The sequence below is a fragment of the Hirundo rustica genome, chromosome 10 (genome assembly GCF_015227805.2).
Source record: "Hirundo rustica isolate bHirRus1 chromosome 10, bHirRus1.pri.v3, whole genome shotgun sequence".
NCBI classification, from domain to species: domain Eukaryota; kingdom Metazoa; phylum Chordata; class Aves; order Passeriformes; family Hirundinidae; genus Hirundo; species Hirundo rustica.
This window is the reverse complement of record NC_053459.1, coordinates 16,524,919-16,542,515: the sequence shown is the minus strand read 5'-3', so window position 1 is coordinate 16,542,515 and position 17,597 is coordinate 16,524,919. Positions and strand designations below refer to the sequence as shown.

Here is a 17,597-nt window from a genome sequence, read left to right as displayed (position 1 = left end):
CATGGCCATCAGGCAGAAAACACTTCTGTGGGTGGAGTTTGTGCCCCAGATTCTTCACAGCAGTCCCAGAGATGCTGAAAGCGGGGTGTGCATGCCCTAAGCCTTGTGGTGAGGAGCTGGGATGGGGAAGGTTGCCTGTCCATCTGGGAAACACCTCAAGGAGGGGAGAGAGGAGGAAACAGGAATTTCCTCAGAACTGCTGTGGCAGGCAGGAACACAAAGGGAAACTGAGGCATGGGAGAGTGGACTGGTGGGATGGAGTGGGACAGGGCAGTTGAAAGGTAGATGCAGAGCTGTCCCCAAGCCTCTCCTCCAGAGCTGCTGGTGAGGGTGGCATTAGGTGGCTGGCAAGTGTAGGGTTAACCCAGCCCATCCCTTCCCAGGTGCAGGTGGTGCCAGGGCAGGGGGAAGCCTGGATGAGGGGCTGATGGGGCAGAAGAGAAATGTTGTTGCCTTCAGGCTTGAACGTGGTGGCAGCGGAGCTGTGCTGTCACACCAGAGCCTGTTCCCTGGCTTGAGAGTGCGTTGCACTGGACAGCTCTGGGAGCTCTCCTGTGGCATGACTGTGCCAACCTGATGGCTTTCACCCGCTCACCACCACCCTGCTGGACAGAGGAACTGCACTGGCTGGACCTGTTGTGCCTGTGAGATGTGGGTTTGGGATTATCCTTAGTGGGTGCAGGTGGGATGTTTAATTATTCCTTCCAGTTTCCTTCAGAGTGTGAAAATCAGGCTGAGAGTTCCTCCACTTAGAGAAAAATGTCATCCCTTATTTTCTTCCATCCCCTGGCCTCAGTTAAGGGCAGGATGACCCTGGCATCTTGCTGTGGTCCCCAGGGCTGGGTGTCATTTGGACCTGCCACCCTGTTTGACCTGTCAGTGTCCCCATCTCTGCTTCGCTCCATCACTGCAGGTCACACCATAACCTGGCTCCTTGTCCATCCCATCCTGTGCCACACTGAGTGACCTCTGCTCGCTGCTGGAGGGGTGAGATGATGCTGACAGCCCTGGGAGGTGCAGGTGAGCTCTCTGGAAAGGCCAGGCCATGGCATTTCTCACATTTCTGCTCCTTGCCCATCCCGGTGTCATATATCTGATGCATCCCAGAGCAAAAACCAGACTCCTGGATGCTTCAGTGTCCCAGGCCTCTGTGATGATCACTTCTCCCTGAACCAAAAGGATGTTCAGGCAGGTTACACAAAGAGCTGGGAGCTCACTGTGGAGCTCTCCTCATAATCCAGCTCCAATTTGCTGGCAACAAAACACTACAATTTTCTGAAGGTGTTGGATCCACTGGAGCCTGAGCATGTCCTGTTCTCTGGCACTGCTGGCAGCTGTTTCAGAAATTTAGGTGCCATTTGCCACCTGTGCTTGGAGATGAACCTTGCCACCAACTTGCTAGATTTCTTCTCTCAGTGCACAGAGTATTTCAGGCTGTTTATGCACATTTGTGGCATGCTTTCTTCCTCCTGGGGCTCAGGAATCTTTCATTCATGCTGAAGTTTCCCTGTTACTATCTCTGAGGGCTCATGATGTTCTTTGAGCTTTAATTCTTTCTGTTTGCAGCATAAACTTTCTGATGGAAAAAATGAACGTCAGCACGTGTCCTACTTTTTTTTTTTTTTTTTAGTTGAATTTCTTTTGGATGCGAAACAAGAGTGGAAAAGCACAGCCCTGAAGTTTATTGGTACCTGGAAATTGAGGCTCAGAGTGAAATCCTGTCACAGGACATGGAGCAGAGTGTGGTATTCTTGCACAGGGAAGGTGCACCCCAGCCCTTTTTTCTTCCAGTGCAGCAGCAAAAGTGCCACCGACCACTGTAAGATGCTCCCGCCCTCCCAAGCTGCCAGCTGCTGCACTGCAAGGCACAAAGCATTAAGGAAAATTGTGGTGTCATTAATGTGATGAGTAAATTGGCATCTGGGGGTGTCAGCATGAAGAGCAATGCTCTCACATCCTCGTCCCTGCCACCCCCATGGTCCTGCCCCTCAGCCCTGTCCCATGCCAGACCTGGGAGATGCTCATTTGCAAATAAATTCTTGTGAAAGTGCTGCAGGTCCTGTGGTGAGTTTCCCTCTCTAATCCTGCGTCTCTATTTGTTGCCATGCTTGTGTATCACAGGGATGTTGTTGCAGCTGATTGGGGTTTCTTTATGACTGGAGGTTTTGATCCTGACTTGGAGAGTGAGTCACTACATGGCAAATGGGATCCCATCCCAGAGATGTCGTTTCCTCACCCGGTGTTCTTTGCAAACGAGCTTTTGCAGAGCTTGAGCAGCTGCTTTTCCTTCCAGCTGAAAGCCTCTTCCCAGGCACATTTAAAGACATGAATTGGGTGCTGAGAGCTATGCATAGGCAGGGAATTAATATCTACAGTGGCCCAGTGGGAGATGTAACAAGTCCTGGCAATCAATCCTGGGAGCCCTGGGGGCCACCATAAATCAACCTGCGAGTGCCAAGTGGCTCTGAACCAAGGTGGGGGGGAGAGAGGCCATCCCTGTGCTGTGCCATGCAGTCACATATTTTTGATAACTCAAAAAGGGGGACACTTGGAAAGTAACAAACAAAGCCACGAAGGGACATCTTGGTGCCTGGTTAAATGCCCAAGACCCACGCTGCATTTAAATGCATTTTGGAGGTGGACTTGCTGCAGGTGAGGTGGTCCGAAGCTCATTGTGTGTTAGCCAGGATGTTTTCAGCTGGCAAAATGCTCCTTTGGCTGCCCCTGGCTTGGCTCTGCTGCTGAGGAAAGGCAGTGCTGCTCTGGCCAGGGCCGAGTCCCTCCTGCCCACCGAGTGTGCCACAGCTTTGTCACAGAGCAGATTTCAGCCAGCATCGGGGATTTCCATCACAGCTTGCTTGCTGCTTCTGGGGCTGGCAGAGCACCCTGCTGCAGCCCTGGGACCTGCCGTGGGCTAACTCTCATCCTCCCCAAGCCTGGCTTTTTTAGGTTAAGGAGAATGCGGTGGTAGCTCCGCCCTTAGTGTGGGACGGAGGCCCACGAGACACCCCCTTCTCTTTGGAGCTGCGTCTGCCATCTCCAGGTACAAAATGCCATCTCCATTACTGGTTGCAATCCCAGAGTTGGCTCTGCCACCTCTGGTGGCCCGGCATGGTGCCATGGAGCAGCATCAAACAGGAGCCAAACGAGGTGGTGAGGTGGAGACAGGAAAACAATGTGCTATTAGCAACGCCCTGGCCAACAGACACATGCACAGAGACAATAATGAAACAATCTGATCCTTTTTTGATCTCGAGTGATTCGTTCTGACCTCAGGAAAAAAAACCAAAAAACCACGGTCCCCAGCCTCGTGCTGGATGGAGGGCACAGAGCTGGAACTGTGCAGTGTTTGTCAGGATGCCTTGGCCTGCAGGCAGCCCTGATCCTATTCCATCACTGCCCAGGGGCCACGGCCAGCACCCCCGGGTAACTCAGCCGAAGGGCAAAAGCCCGGTGCTCCTGCCAGGTGAAAAAGCACTTCAAGTCAGTGCCAGCCCTGATTAGCAGAACTATGGTTGCCATGGATCCTGAATAGCTGCTCATCGAGCAGCAGACCCAGGGGACACAAGCTGTGGAGCAGAGGCCAATTTTGCTGTTCCTTAGAAAGTTGATTGCTTTTATCCCAGTGAATATTGAAATGATCGTGATTTGGTTTTTGGTGGTTTGGGGTTTTTTTTTCAATCTCGTTTGGGGTGGAGGAGAAACATCCCTCCCCAGCTCTTCCTCAGATGAGCTGTGGGGCTCTAGGTGCAGAAGTGGTTGCAGGGGGAAACGCCAGGTGTGAGTAGGACACCAGCCCTGCATCCCATAGGAACATGGCTAGCTGTTCCAGGGGAGCAAAGGCACTGTGTTGTTCCTTTACCAGATGCCTGCACTCTGGAAAAGGTGCTGGCCAGTTTATGACCAGCTCAGAAAAGGGGATTTGGAGATCTAGAAACAACTGCCACTATTGTGAGAGGTTAAGATGTCACCTGGTTAGGCTGTGTGAGAGGGGAAGAGAAGGTAAAAATGCTGAGGTGGGGTTTTTGGGAATGGGTACAGCTGTTACACAGTGTAAAAGGCCTCTGGAGAGTTGGTGAGTAGAAATGCACAGGAGAGCGAGTGGTGGCTAAAAAATTATTACAGGAGGGGTCCCACACAGACAAGGATGGGTGGGTGGGCTCTGCTGGGCAAAACACAGCAGGGCTGTTTGAAAAGGTCACCCCACTGACCTTTCTGTGCAAAATTATCCAGATCTCAGCCTGTTCTTGCCTGCTTCAGGACAGCACGGAGGGGACAAGGGAGTGTCTGTGCCTCAGTTTCCCTCTAGGGTGCAATGTCGCTCTGTGGCTCGGTGGCTTTCCATGTTCAAAAACAAAGGGTGTTAATTAAATCTGCAAATGGGACAGAGAGATCTGCTACCACCTGGAATTCTGGATCTGACAGAATTCATTTTGGAGTGAACCAAGTTTCGTCTTGGCCTTGCTCCTTGCAAACCATCCTTCTTACGTGCCTGTTGTCCTCAGGAAGGAAAGGAGGCCTTAGGGAAACAGATGTTGAAGTTTGTCAAGAGCTCAGCAACATCTCCACGGCTTTGTTCCCATCCAAGCAGCCTCCAAACACCCCAGCCCCAGGTGACATCCCCTCGTCCTCCTGGCAGTACAGGACACGTGAGCCATAGGGGTTCCTGCAGGGACAAGGACAGAGGTGCAGAGCTCAGGGGGCTCCTCTGAGCTTTGAGGCAAAGCCCAGACAGAGATGAGGAACAAGACATTGAAGGCATTGTGGCTGTGAGCAGGGAACAGCCTCTGCCCCCAGGATGGGGAGATGGCTGTGAAACAGTGACAGAGCTCAGGGAGCACCTGGGACTGTGCTGGGAGCTGGCTGCGTGTCACTGTGCTCACCAGGGCAGTCAGAAAACAGAGGGAGACAGATGAGGAATGGAAGGGAGAGGAGATTTCCCGGAATGCTTCATTCCACATTGCAATCCCTGAAGTGGGCTCATGCTGAGGCTCCTTGTGCCTCTGCACTGGCACAGATCTGTTCCCTGCCTCAGGCATCCCACAGGGAAAACAGCCTGTGCACAATCTGGAGGCAGGGGAAGAAATCCCTGCCTCAGCACTTACTGTTTGTAGCTCTGTCACCCAGGGGGTGTGACCTGCACCGTGCCAGTTCCCTGGCACTGTCACCCATCCTGGCATCTGCCAAAACAGCCCTGCTGAGCCCTCGCCAGCATCATCCGCCTGCTGTCCCCGTGTCCTGCCCCAGCTGTCACCAGCACTATGCCATAACCCCGTTTCACTGTGTCTCCATCCCCGGAGGGGATGAAGTTTCATTTCGTTATTTCCAGGCAGCAACCCTTCTCCTTCTCCCTCCCAGTTTCAGACACTGTTTCCAGCTTGTCGATTTCTTCCCTTGAGGAATGTCTTGTTTACACTCATTTACCCTCCAGGCCTTTGGCTTCAGCAGCTCCTCTCCTCTGGGGGAAAAGATTGTTTCCTGAGGAAAGTCAAGGCTCAGGGCAGCCATGGACCCTTCCTGCCCTTGGCATGTTTGCTCTGCCAGCTCCCCTCTGATTGATGCTTTTTTGCTGCAGGGAGCAGAGATAGGGCCGGGTCAGGGCTACCAAGGCAGCCCAGGGCTTTGCTGGTCTTGTCCTGTCATCCCTCGCCTGCTCTGAAATTTATTTGAGCAAAATCAATGAGGAGCGAGTGGTACTTCATCTGCTCTGTGCTCTGGCATCAGGAGGAGGATTGGGCCCTGCAGGACCCCGGGGGCTGTGTCCTGGTGCAGGAGGCCACCAGATCCAGGTAGCTCCTCACATCCTGGCCACAAGCACCAGGCTCGGCAGTGCACTGAGCTGTGCTGGGGCTCAGGTCTCTCCTGGCAGGAGTCTCCACGTTCCTTCCCCAGGATCCCTGTACTGCCTGCTCGCACTCAGCCCTGCTGGGGCACTTCCAGCTCAGCCCCTGCGGGGCGGGATGGTGCCGGCACGGGCAGAAGTCCCGGGATGCCAGAGCCCTTCAGGGTCTCATCCCTGGAGGGGACCGGGTGCACCCGCGCCCTGCCACCCTCGGAGGGGACGAAGGCACCGCCGCGCGTCCGTGTGCCCGGGTGCGGCGGTGCCCGCGGCCGTCGCACGGAGCTGCGGGTCGATGCGCTGCCGACCCCGCATCCCCCGGGCCCTCCTCCGCACCTGCGGGGCCGGGGCGGGCTGGAGGGGCCGGAGCCGCGGAGCCCCGAGCCCGCGGGCCCCTCCGGCTCCGGGCGGCTCCCGGAGCGGTGCAGCACGTGGAGGAGAGAGGAGCCGCGGGGACAGCCCTGACACGCGTCCGTGGGGCCGTGTGTGTGCACAGGCGTACGCGTGTGTGCGCGGCGGAGCCGGAGCGTTCCCCGGAGCGGACACGCAGCGGGCACGGGCGGGGAGCTGAGCCGGACCCGGAGCACGGGGCGATGCAACTTCCTCGAACCCAAGCGTGACGGGAGCCGGCTGCAGCCACCTGCTCCACGGGGGAGCGATGACCCGGGGATTGCACATCTGGAAGCGGGAGACCTCGGGAAGCCGCTGGGTCCGTCTGCATTTCCGCGAGGTGAGGCCGGACAAGCGCGGGCTGCACAGGCTCCCGTGCCGGACGGTGCCAGCGGGGCTGATCGATGCTTTACTCACCACCGAGGCCACGCAAATGATAAATGCCGGCGTTGCGAAGGCTGCCGGAGGGGCAGGAGACGCCTGTGCCGTCCTCCCCGGGACTCTCAAGAGTCGATGGAGTTTATTACCTTAACGTTATTTCCTCTCTCTGAAGGGCAGCTTTTTGGCAGCGCTGCTTTGCAGATAAGGAGCCAGCCCCTGGCAGGGGCAGGGTCTCGGCACCGCGATTTGTTTGGCCGGCGGTGGGAAGGGAAGCCCCTGGCACAGCCCCCAGCCTCTCAGCTGACAGCGGACAAAAGGGAGAAGGTGGATAAAGGAAGGCGGCTTCTCCGAGCTGAGCTCCGAGGGGAAAGCAGCGGCAGGATTTCGTTTGCCTGCCTCTTAAGGCAGTGAAGCCTCCATCCCCTCCCACGCTCCCTCCCCAGCCCTGACCCTGTCCGGCGCAGGGGCGGTGGGACCTCAGCGTTCATCTGGAGTTTCCCAACAAGCCGTAAGTCCTTATCATGTTGGAAAATCAATTTTCCCTCTGGCTGGTTTATTGGTTGCCCTGCCAGCCGTTCTACATATCCGGTAGAATCGCGGCCAGGAGAGATTTTTGGGGCTGTTTTTTGGAGGGGTTGGGGCTGTATCCTGCTCTGCTTACAGAGCAGGAAAAGAGGACAGCCCTGCTGACATTCCCTGATGGGGCAAAGGGGCTGTGGTAGACTGGGGAGCTGCCAGGGTTGTTTGCGGATGGGAAACTGGGCAGGACGCACTCGGGAAAGCCTTTGGGAGTTTAGGTGGAAGTTTTGTGTGGTTTCCCAAAGGAAAGGCTGTGTCTGGGGCAGGATGGGTGTGAGACTGCAGAGCCCCGGTGGTCAGCAGAATCCCTGCCCCCTGACACCAGTGGGGAGAGGGTCAGTGGGAGCAGGGGGAGCAGAGAAGTTGGGACAGCATCCCACATACCTCTCCATCGCTCCACAGCCATGAATCCGTATGTCAACTGCTCCAGTTCTGAGTTCCCCCTGCCCCAGCAAGACTTCCCTGTGGAGCCCATCAGCCCTGATCTCAGCAACAGGACTCACCCAGAGACCTTGTTCGACCCCAAAGATGCCAACCTGACAGAGGAGCAGCTGCGGGATAAGTACCTGGGACCTCGACGGTCCAACTTCTTTGTCCCAGTCTGTGTCATTTACCTGCTGATCTTCCTGGTGGGGGCTGTGGGCAACACGCTCACCTGCATCGTCATCCTCCGGCACCGGTTCATGAGGACACCCACCAACTACTACCTGTTCAGCCTGGCGGTGTCTGACCTGCTGGTGCTGCTGCTGGGGATGCCCCTGGAGCTGTACGACATGTGGAGCAATTACCCCTTCCTGCTGGGGGCCAGCGGCTGCTATTTCAAGACGCTTCTCTTCGAGGCCGTCTGCTTCGCCTCCATCCTCAACGTCACAGCCCTGAGCGTGGAGCGCTACATCGCTGTGGTGCACCCGCTCAAAGCCAAGTACGTGGTGACCAGGAACCACGCCAAGAGGGTCATTGTCACCATCTGGGTCATTTCGGTCGTCTGCTCCATCCCCAATACCAGTGTCCATGGGCTGCAGCCTCTCTACGTGCCGGGACGGGGGCGGGTGCCCGATTCAGAGATCTGCACCCTGGTGAAACCACGCTTCACCTACAATCTCATCATCCAGGTCACCACCATCGTCTTCTTCTTCCTGCCCATGGGCACCATCAGTGTCCTCTACCTCCTTATTGGCCTGCAGCTCAAGAAGGAAAAGATGCTGGAAGCCTTGGGAGCCAAGACCGGCAGCAGCCGCAGCTGCCGCAACACCCAGAGGCAGAAGAAAGTGAAGAGGAGGCAGGTCACAAAGATGCTGTGTGAGTCGGTGCTGGGGATGGCAGAGCCAGGGTGTATCTCCCAAGGCTGTGTTGGGAGGGTGCTGGGGGGAAACTGAGTCATGGACAGTCCAGAGCACCGAGGCTGGGTCATCCCAGAGGACGGTTGTGGGTCTGGCTTGCGGGGTGTTGGGACAAAGGCAGATCTGGTGATTCTAGTCCAGCAGTAAGGATTGCTTGGGCCAGCTCCCTCCAAGCCACACCACATCCCCTCCTTGAGGGAAGTGCAAGGTGAGAAAGAGAAAGGAGGTGGGTTGGGATGGGGGAACCCTCTCCCTGTCCCTCCACCCAGACCTCAGATGCTGGTGGCAGTGTGGGATCTCCCAGAAGGACAGCACTTCTGCCCAGCCCCACAGCCTCTGTGACTAACTGGGCAGTGACCCAAGGCTGGATTGAAACATCCTCTTTCCCACTGCTCTTCACTCTTGCTCCCCTCCCCAGCGTGGCTCCCAGGGCCTCTGGCCCCCTTCCCAGGAGTGGGAGCTGGCTGCCCTGGCGTGGCTGCCTCTCCCCAGCATGCTGACCTCCAGCGCTCCCAGTCCCGTGATGGCACAGCCGTGGCACATTGCCCAGCCCAGCCTGGGCCAGCGCTGCTTCGCCGCCACCTCCCAGACAAGTGGTAACTCTGCTTTCCAGGGCACTTGGGCTGGGCTGGGGGTGAAGAGGGATCTGTCCTTGCATGCCACAGAGATGCATTGTGGCATGGGCATGGCAGAGGACCCCAGACTACCTGTACATATACGTACCTGCACCCTTTCCTTTCCATCAGCAGAGCTGGGTTGTAAAACAAACAAAAAAACCTAAAATCAAAAAAGGAGCACAAAGAAAGGTCTCAAATAGCTCGTGCTCCTTGGACTTTGCTGGTGAAGGTGGCAGGTTTCTGGAGGCTGGGTGCCAGTGGAGGAGTGAGTCCCCCAGCTGTGCTGCATGGCTGTGACAGGACCAGCTGCCTGCCACTCAGGAGTGGAGAAGTGCAGCACAGAAGGGCCTGAAGTAGCACTGGCAGGAGATGGAGGGAGGAGATCCTGTCCAGACCTCCAGCTCTGCCATGACAAGTCCAGAAGGCACTGAGGGGACCTTTCCCCTCTCCTCCTTCCTCTCTCTCGTGCTTCCTTGCTGTAGCCAAAGCTGAAATGGAGCAGTGCTTGGCCGGGGACTGGAGATCTCTGTGGGGTTGGTGGTCCCCATGCCCCCAGTAACACCGGCTCCTTGTCTCCCCGCAGTCGTGCTGGTGGTGGTGTTTGGGATCTGCTGGGCCCCCTTCCACACCGACCGCCTCGTCTGGAGTTTTGTCTCCACCTGGACCAGCAGCATGCTCCACATGTTCCAGTACGTCCACATCATCTCAGGCGTCTTCTTCTACCTGAGCTCGGCTGCCAACCCCGTCCTCTACAACCTGATGTCCACGCGTTTCCGGGAGATGTTCAAGGAGGTGATGTGCCGGCCCGGCCAGCACCCGCCGTGGGCGCGGAGGTACTCGCCCAGCGTCACCCGCACCACCACGCGCAGCACCGAGTGCGAGGCCGTGCCCAGCGCCAACGGCCTGCCCCTCTCTGACGAGGAGTACGAGCTGGAGGACGTGGAGAGGGGCCAGGCCACCCCCCACGTGATGTCCCTGTGCTGAGGAGTGGGAGGATAGGGACGGGCTCTGGGAGCAGCTTTCCTCACCACCGGCGTCCATCCGACTGTGGCACTCATCCTGTGGCGGGGAGCGGGGCAGGAGTGCTGGAGGGATGCCGGCCTCCCTGTGCTGCCCACTGGGATGGAAAGGCTGGTGGTGTCGGCAGCGCTGCTCCAGGGACACGGTGGCAGCGGCCTTGCTGTGCCCTGGATACTTTGTGATGCATCCCACTGTCCTCAGCGCCAGGCCTGGCCGAGGCCAGCGCGTCCCTTGTGGTGTGGGGACAGCTGACTTCTACGTCAGGGATATGGCAGCAATCCCTAAAAATATTCCACCCTCCTGGCCCAGCGGGGTGAAGCTGCAGGGACTGGAGCCGGGGCCTTAGGCATCCCAGGCTGTTTTGGGACACGGGGATGGATGGGTGCCCCCAGAGGTGCCTGCAACTGGGCTGAGACCCAGGGGGGTGGAGAGGTTTGCGTGGGACTGTGGAAAAATCCCACGGGGAAAAACGGTCTGTGGGTGCCCTCTCCCATGGGAGCTCTTCAGGGCTGTCTGGCACCAACGTGACCCTGATTTTCTGGCACATCTCTTCAGTGGTGCCAGCTGGTGCCTGGCTGCAGGGTGCTGGTACAGCTCCTTGCTCCCAGCCTTTCTCATGTCCTGCATTCCCAGCCCTTTGAGGGCAAGGGAAGGAGCACAGCTGCTCCCTCCAGAGCTGGAGTCTATGGGGGGAAAAACATGGGACAAAGGGATCTCCAGGCTGTCTCTAGTGCCAAGGCAGAGCTCCATGACTGTCTGTTTTCACATCAATATGCTCCCCTCTGCCCTCTCTGACCAGCATGTGGTGGGTGCCAATCTCTTCTTCCACTGCCCACCGTGGTCACCTGAACTTGTGGGGAATGTGGGGAGCCCTCCTCCATCCCTGCCCTGCATGGGCTTAGCCTCAAGGAGAATTAAAAAAAGCCACTGGCCTGATTTGTGCCCTGCTTGTGTCCCCCAGCCCCCAGCTCTGCTCCCAGCATGGGACTGAACCCAGGCCATGCTCCTGGGGAGGGTGACAGATGGGCCACGTGCCAGGGTGATGGACACCGGGGGTGTTCCACCAGATCCCCCTGGGGCTCTGCTGCTGTGGTGGGTCTGCGGGTCCAGGGACACCGAGGGCACGGCAGGGAGGGCACAGGTGGGATGTCTGCTCCCTTCCTGGTCCCTCAGGCTGAGCTGGGGCTGGGGCCCCTGCAGAGGGACAGCTGCCTGTGGAGCCGTGGCCATCAGTCCTTCCCCAGACACACGGCTTGGAAAATGTCACGAAAATGCCAGGGAGCGTGGGCTGGCTGCTCATGCTCTCCCAGGCTGGAAGGACCCATCGATTTCCTCTCTGAGATCAATGCTGCTGCCTTCCCCATGTACACCAGGTCCTGCAGGGTGAAATATTGAGGATCTGAAATGGGAGCTGAGGGACCGCCCAAGCAGTTTGAGCTCTTGTTTTGCATTATTTACTCAACCCTAACTCCCTCACGGCCAGCTCTGGAGCCTCCCCTGGCTCAGCATCACATGGCCGTGCCTCTGGTCAGCGTGGGCTAGCCTGGGGCTTGCTTGAGCAGAAATACTGGGTGAGCAAGCCCCAGGCAGAGCACTGGCAGCTGCTGTTCTTCTTCCAGCCCCTCCTAAGCACATTCCATGGGACCACAGCCAGGCCAGTGACCAAGAAGAGGCAGGGTTTGGGGCTTGCACACTCCCTCCAGCCCCCATCTACCCAGCCCCTAGTTCAGAGGCGGTGCAGCTGGCTTGCCCTGCTCCCCACCCCACGGCCAGACCTGCCATGGGCAAAGCCCTTGAGGCATCCTGATGGGTGCTGCTGGGTGAGGGTGGGCATTGGGCTGCAGTAACTGCATTTCAGGGTCCTGCTGACGGCTGGCAGCCTCTCTCCGGGGATGTCAGTGTGGCAGAGGGCACTGAGACCCGTCTGTTTCATCCTCTCTCCTGTCGGTGATGGTCCTGGCAGGGGACAGCACCCTGGCAGCCAAGTGGGGCCCCTTGTTGCTGCTGCGTGGGTGGATGTGATTGATGCCTCCTTGATGGCCATTATTGCCCCATCTCACTTCACCCCGCTGCTTCCCCAGCCACAGATCTCCAGGGAATGGCTTTTTAATTGGCAGTCAATAGTGTTTTATAATGTAGTGACAGCCTGTGTGGAGCTTTGGGGTCCCTGACGCTGCACTTGGGGCAGACTTGTCCTGCTGCTCCTGGACAGCCAGGCTGTGCAGGGGTACAGCTGTGGCTGCTGCAGCTCAAGCTCCTTGGGCCGTGTCAGAGTGTGTGTTCCCAGGGTTTTTTTTTTACAGGATCCTCGGTTGCAGCACGGCTGGGATGGAGTTCAGAGCAGCCAGAAAAGTGAGGCACCGGCTTTGCCTTTATCCAGCCTTGTGTTCCCAGCTGCCCAGGCATCTCCTGACCTGTGACTCCCCATCCTCCCTGGGGATCCCAAATTCTCCTCTCTGAGAAGCGCAAGGGGAATATGCAGCTCAAGCCTTGATATTTTGGGTGGTGATGCTGGGGCTGCCCCACCACCCGCTCCAGAGGCACAGCTGGGCCAGGATCACCCTGGAAAGCATCCCAAAAGCCTGGCAGAGGTGTAGCTGCAGCACGGCTGGTGGCAATTCCTGTGTGGAGATGTTTGGGCACACTTTGCTCCCCTGGCTGGGTTTTGATGATGTGGAGAATTCCCGGGTACCACATCCCAGCCGGGCTCCCAAGAGATGCTGGAATCAAAGGCTGCGGGGCAAGTCCTTTAATGCTGTAATTAATAGTAAAATCTGCATGAAACCTAATAAAAAAGGAACTGATCTCCTCAGGGAGGATGGTTTCATGAAGAGCATTTTACACCTCTCCACCACTGGGAAGGCAGCGGTTGATGACTCCTTCCTGCCTCAGGCTCATTGCAGCCCCCAGGAAGGGAATTACAGAGCTGTTTGCTCCAAGAATGATGCTCCCCACTGCCCTGAGCCCTCAGGATGAGCCTGGCCTCTGCCACCTTCCCAGTATAAATTAGAGGGATTGCTCCTGCCAGGGAGGTGGCATAGAAACCAAGGGACCTGTGGGACAAGGAAATGCAGAAGGCAAGGATGGGCAAATTGTTCCCACTGCTCCCACCCGTGTAACTGGCCGGGGGAATGACTGGTGCCTCAGCATGGCCGGGCAGAAGGAGCATTCCAAAACTCTGCTTGGGAGTCAAATATATATTTCAGAGCCCAAGGAACCCCAGATGGGTCAGAGTAGAGGTAAACTGAGGAGCCAGGAGGTGCAGGGAATGTGTGGATGCCACTGCTCTTTGCTCGGAGCTGGGAGAAGCATCTCTCTGTCCCTGCAGTATGGAGCACGTGGTCAGCTTGGGCTCCATGCCACCACCTCCTCTCCAGACACTTTGCTTCTGAAAGGCTGTTCCCCAAAACTTGTCCATCTGTCCTCTTAGACTTACAGGAGCTTCTGTCCAGCTGCCAGCTGCTGCCTGATCACCTGCTCCTGGCTGCAGGAGAACCCTGCTGCCCCCGAGCCCTGCCTGCTCCGCTCCTGGAACTGTTTTCCCCCGACGCTGCCGCATGCCCTGAGTGACACGGAATCTCCAGAGCTTCCAGTGAAAAGATTTATCACCATAGCTTTGGGGATTAAAAAGCAATCCGTCTATGAGGCTGCCCCAGCCTTGTAAGGCTTTTTTTTTTGTGCTGTGATTGTTTGCAACAAGCATGGGGTGGGTTTTTTTCTTTTTTTCCTTTATGGAGCCAAACTCAAGTTTTACAGCAATTGCCTTGTATATTTGTATGCATGATAAATGGCTCCAGAGTGTGCCAGCGGATTTTTTTGCTGCCCCTTTCCAAGGCAAAATGGTTTTAAGGGAAGGGTTGTTTTTCCCTTCCTTCACACAGCCATGGGATGGGTGAAAACTCGTACAGCGTGAGTTTGGCAAAGCCCTTGTGAGCCTGGGAATGAGCAGTCCCAGTCTAGGGCTGGGCAGGGAGCAGGTTTGGGCTGCCCAGCCACAGATGCAGCACAGCAGCCTTTCCCACCAAGATCCCAGCCTTTGTTAGGGGAGGAGGGAAGCAGGAAAATGTAGATGTCAAGAAACTGTCCGGGATTTGAGCTTAGGCTGCTTTTCGAACCATATTTCATTTATTCCCATTATTCCAGGCTAGTGGTGGTGGTGAAAAGCCAACACATAGTCCCTGCAGATGGTAATGGGCAGCACGAGATAGACAAAGGGGCAAACAGAAAAGCAAGGAATCACAGAGTCATGGAATAGCTCAGGTTGGAAAGGACCTTCGAATGTTTTCTCGTCCATCCCCTAGTGTGCAAATGTAGAATTTGATTCTGCTCCTCAGGGACACCTGAGCTCAGTTTTTAGGCCCGTACCAGAGGCAGCCCATCCTCCTGCCTGGCTCCTCAGTGGCTTTCCCAAGAGCCAGGATTCTCACAGAAATCAGCTTCCAGGCATCCTGCACTGCAGGGAGGCTGGGAAGAGCAGCCTGGGGAGCACAGCCCAGCCAAGGGCCTGGCTGGAGGAGCTCAGTGCAGCTCTGGATGCTCAGGCTGACTCAGCAGTGGTGCACTGTGACTGTCACCTGCACTGGGACAGTCCCCTCCGTGTCACAGCAAATCCAACAGCCCTGGAGGGATGAGGCCATGTGCAGGGAAGCGATGGGGTCCTTGTACTCCACCTCTGCCCACCTTAGGGCACACGGGGAGGGAGAACACTAGAGCTAGAGGGACAAAGGGTGTTGTTCGTATCTGAAATCCCACCGTCCTGCTGGCAGGGTGAGGGGAAGGACAGGGCTGCAATGCACAGTGCCTTTCCCCACAGTCTAGCAGGGAAAACCCTTCAAAGCCACTGGGCACCTTCACAGGGATCACCTGGGGCAGGGTTAAAACCCCACCACAATGGATTAGAAGAGACTGGTTAGCCCACACCTTCTCCTGTAGCAACTCTGTGGTTGCTAAAGATGGCAGAATTTATGTCAGAGAAGCCTGTGTGATATTTAATTTTGTTCATGGGGACACTTTGGTTAAGAAATGAAAATGAGGAAAGATAATTAGCACTGCAGTAAGTGGATTAAAGTCGGCTGGGTGGCTGAGCTCTCAGGCAAGTGGGGACTGCTAACAACTGGCTGTGACTGCTGGCAGGACTGGGGGATTGGGCTCAGGGCCCTGAGACTGACCTGGAGCACAGCAGCCAGCAAAGGGCTCTCCTACAGCCCCACAAGCTGTGCTGAGCGTCTCCAGCACACACATCCCGGGGTCTGCCCTGCTCCCTGGGTGGGATCTGGTGGATGAGGGGGCACCAGCCCTCTGGGTCTCAGTGAGGTGGAGCAAATCCCAGCATGAAGAGGAAGGCTGGGAAGCCCAGACTGGAAAAAGCTAACTTTTATCTAGTGTTATACATATTTAGGACTGGTGAAACTGGTCCCTGATAGTCCCTATTGTCCCTGACCAGGCTCCTAAGGGCCACGGTGCAGTACCTCAGGGGGGAATGCCTCCTTATGAACCATGTGCTTTTCTATAATGCCAGCTCCTCTTCAAATATGGTTTCAAGGGTATTTGCTTCTGCTAAGGAAGGGAACAACAGCCCTTGCTCCTCCACTCCACCATGCCCAGATGGCACTTCCCCCTCCCTCCTGGCACCCGGCAGTGCTTGGGCTGAATCTCTCCAGAATAAGTTTGAATGAAAACAAGTAAAACCCAAGGTATGGACCCAGGCTCAGGGTGAGACTCCAGCTGTCTCTGCTGCAACGTTATTACAGTGGCAGACTTTAATTACGTGGGTTTATCACTCTTTGTGCTTATCGTGGCAGCCAGGGCGAGTTTGTCTTCTCAGTTCAGGACTATTTAATGTGGCACATTGGAGAAAGCTGTCTGAGAGGATTCTGAGGCCAAATTCATCTTCCTTGTTATCTTTCCTGGGCGGGTGGAGTGAGTGTGAGGCGTTAATGACCATCTCACATTACCGATGCCGAGACTGAGCATGAGACATCCCTGCCACCCCCGGAGCTCACATCAGGCACAGGATGGTTCCAGCTGGCCCTGGGGCTACAAGCCAGGTCAAAAGCTGTGTGTTTCACACAGGAATCAGCCTGGGGCTGCCAGGCTGGGAAGACACATGTTCCCGGCAGGAATTTGGCAGAGACTGATGGACAGGCTCTCCAAGACCTTCTCCATGCCCTGGCAGGGCAGGCAGTGCCTCAGGGGCAAGAGCTGCCAACAGGCAGCAGAAAATGGAGACATAGACATAGAACTGTGTGTTCCTCGGTTCCTGTGCCTGGCCTCTTCCAGGACAGCTGATAAAAACTCCTTGCTGCCTGACACTTGCTTGTACCAGCTTGCAAAGAAGCTCAGCGGCACTGCCCTCCTTCATCCCCAGGCAGGGAATGTTCCTCAGAGGGGGGAATCTCTGAGGGGCTTCCACGTGTCCTCTTGCATGGCAGCAGCCTCAGCACACACAGGGCTGTGCCCTCCCCAGAAAGACCTCACTGTGGCAGGCACCTGCTTTTCAGTGTCCTGCTTGCAGGGAGAAGTGTGAGCCCTGAGCCCATTTCTCTCTTCCTGGCATTTCCCACTACCGCTATAACAGCATCCCATCCCATCCCATCCCATCCCCATCCCATCCCATCCCATCCCATCCCATCCCATCCCATCCCATCCCATCCCCTCCCCATCCCCTCCCCATCCTATCCCCATCCCATCCCATCCCATCCCATCCCCATCCCCATCCCATCCCATCCCATCCCATCCCACCCCATCCCATCCCATCCCATCCCATCCCATCCCATCCCATCCCATCCCATCCCATCCCATCCCCATCCCCATCCCCATCCCGTCCCGTCCCGTCCCGTCCCGTCCCGTCCCGTCCCACCCCATCCCATCCCATCCCATCCCCATCCCATCCCATCCCATCCCATCCCATCCCATCCCATCCCATCCCATCCCATCCCATCCCATCCCATCCCATCCCATCCCCATCTCCTTGGCCATCTCTGGCCCAAAGCACCTCCTCCCCTGCACACCAACCCCTCCAGCACTTGGCTTGTTTAATTCCTTTTAATTTGTCATCCCTTGCTCAGAACAGCTGGGAGCAATTTGCTGCCGCTGTCTCCAGAAAGAAATCAAGTTAATGACAAGAAGGACATTATAATTTAGCAGACCCATCAAGCCTCACCGCTGTATTAATAAGGAGCGGCGAGGATATTGCTGCTGCCTGCTCTGCTCTTCTCTCCCACTCCTACAGCCCCAAGCCATCCTGGGAGCCTGTTAGCAATGCCAGGCTCATGCTGACTTATTGCACCGTGGTTTGCAAGCTCTTCGCTCCTCTGGGGTTTTCCAGTGAGTTCTGCTCTGGCTAAAGGAAGATGCACATCTCCCTGCAGCTCTTCACTTCTCCAAACTTATTCTGGCGTCGGCTCCAAAGCTCTCTGCCGGCGCTGATTT

The 17,597-nt window shown here is 56.6% G+C and overlaps 1 protein-coding gene and 1 long non-coding RNA gene across 2 annotated transcripts; both read left to right on the top strand.

Annotated features, from left to right (window-relative positions):
- Nucleotides 1–529: 529 nt before the first annotated feature.
- LOC120757394 (uncharacterized) lies at nucleotides 530–2,002 on the top strand. Its single transcript, XR_005702490.2, has 3 exons — nucleotides 530–644; nucleotides 914–1,020; nucleotides 1,631–2,002. It is a non-coding gene; the product is annotated as an uncharacterized LOC120757394 (long non-coding RNA).
- A 5,010-nt stretch (nucleotides 2,003–7,012) lies between these two features.
- Nucleotides 7,013–10,130, top strand: NMUR1 (neuromedin U receptor 1). The gene is made up of 3 exons (XM_040074585.2): nucleotides 7,013–7,118; nucleotides 7,592–8,488; nucleotides 9,730–10,130. The coding sequence occupies exons 2-3, from the start codon at nucleotides 7,594–7,596 to the stop codon at nucleotides 10,128–10,130; spliced, it is 1,296 nt and encodes a 431-aa protein (XP_039930519.1). The 5' UTR covers nucleotides 7,013–7,118; nucleotides 7,592–7,593.
- The last annotated feature ends 7,467 nt before the right edge of the window (nucleotides 10,131–17,597 follow it).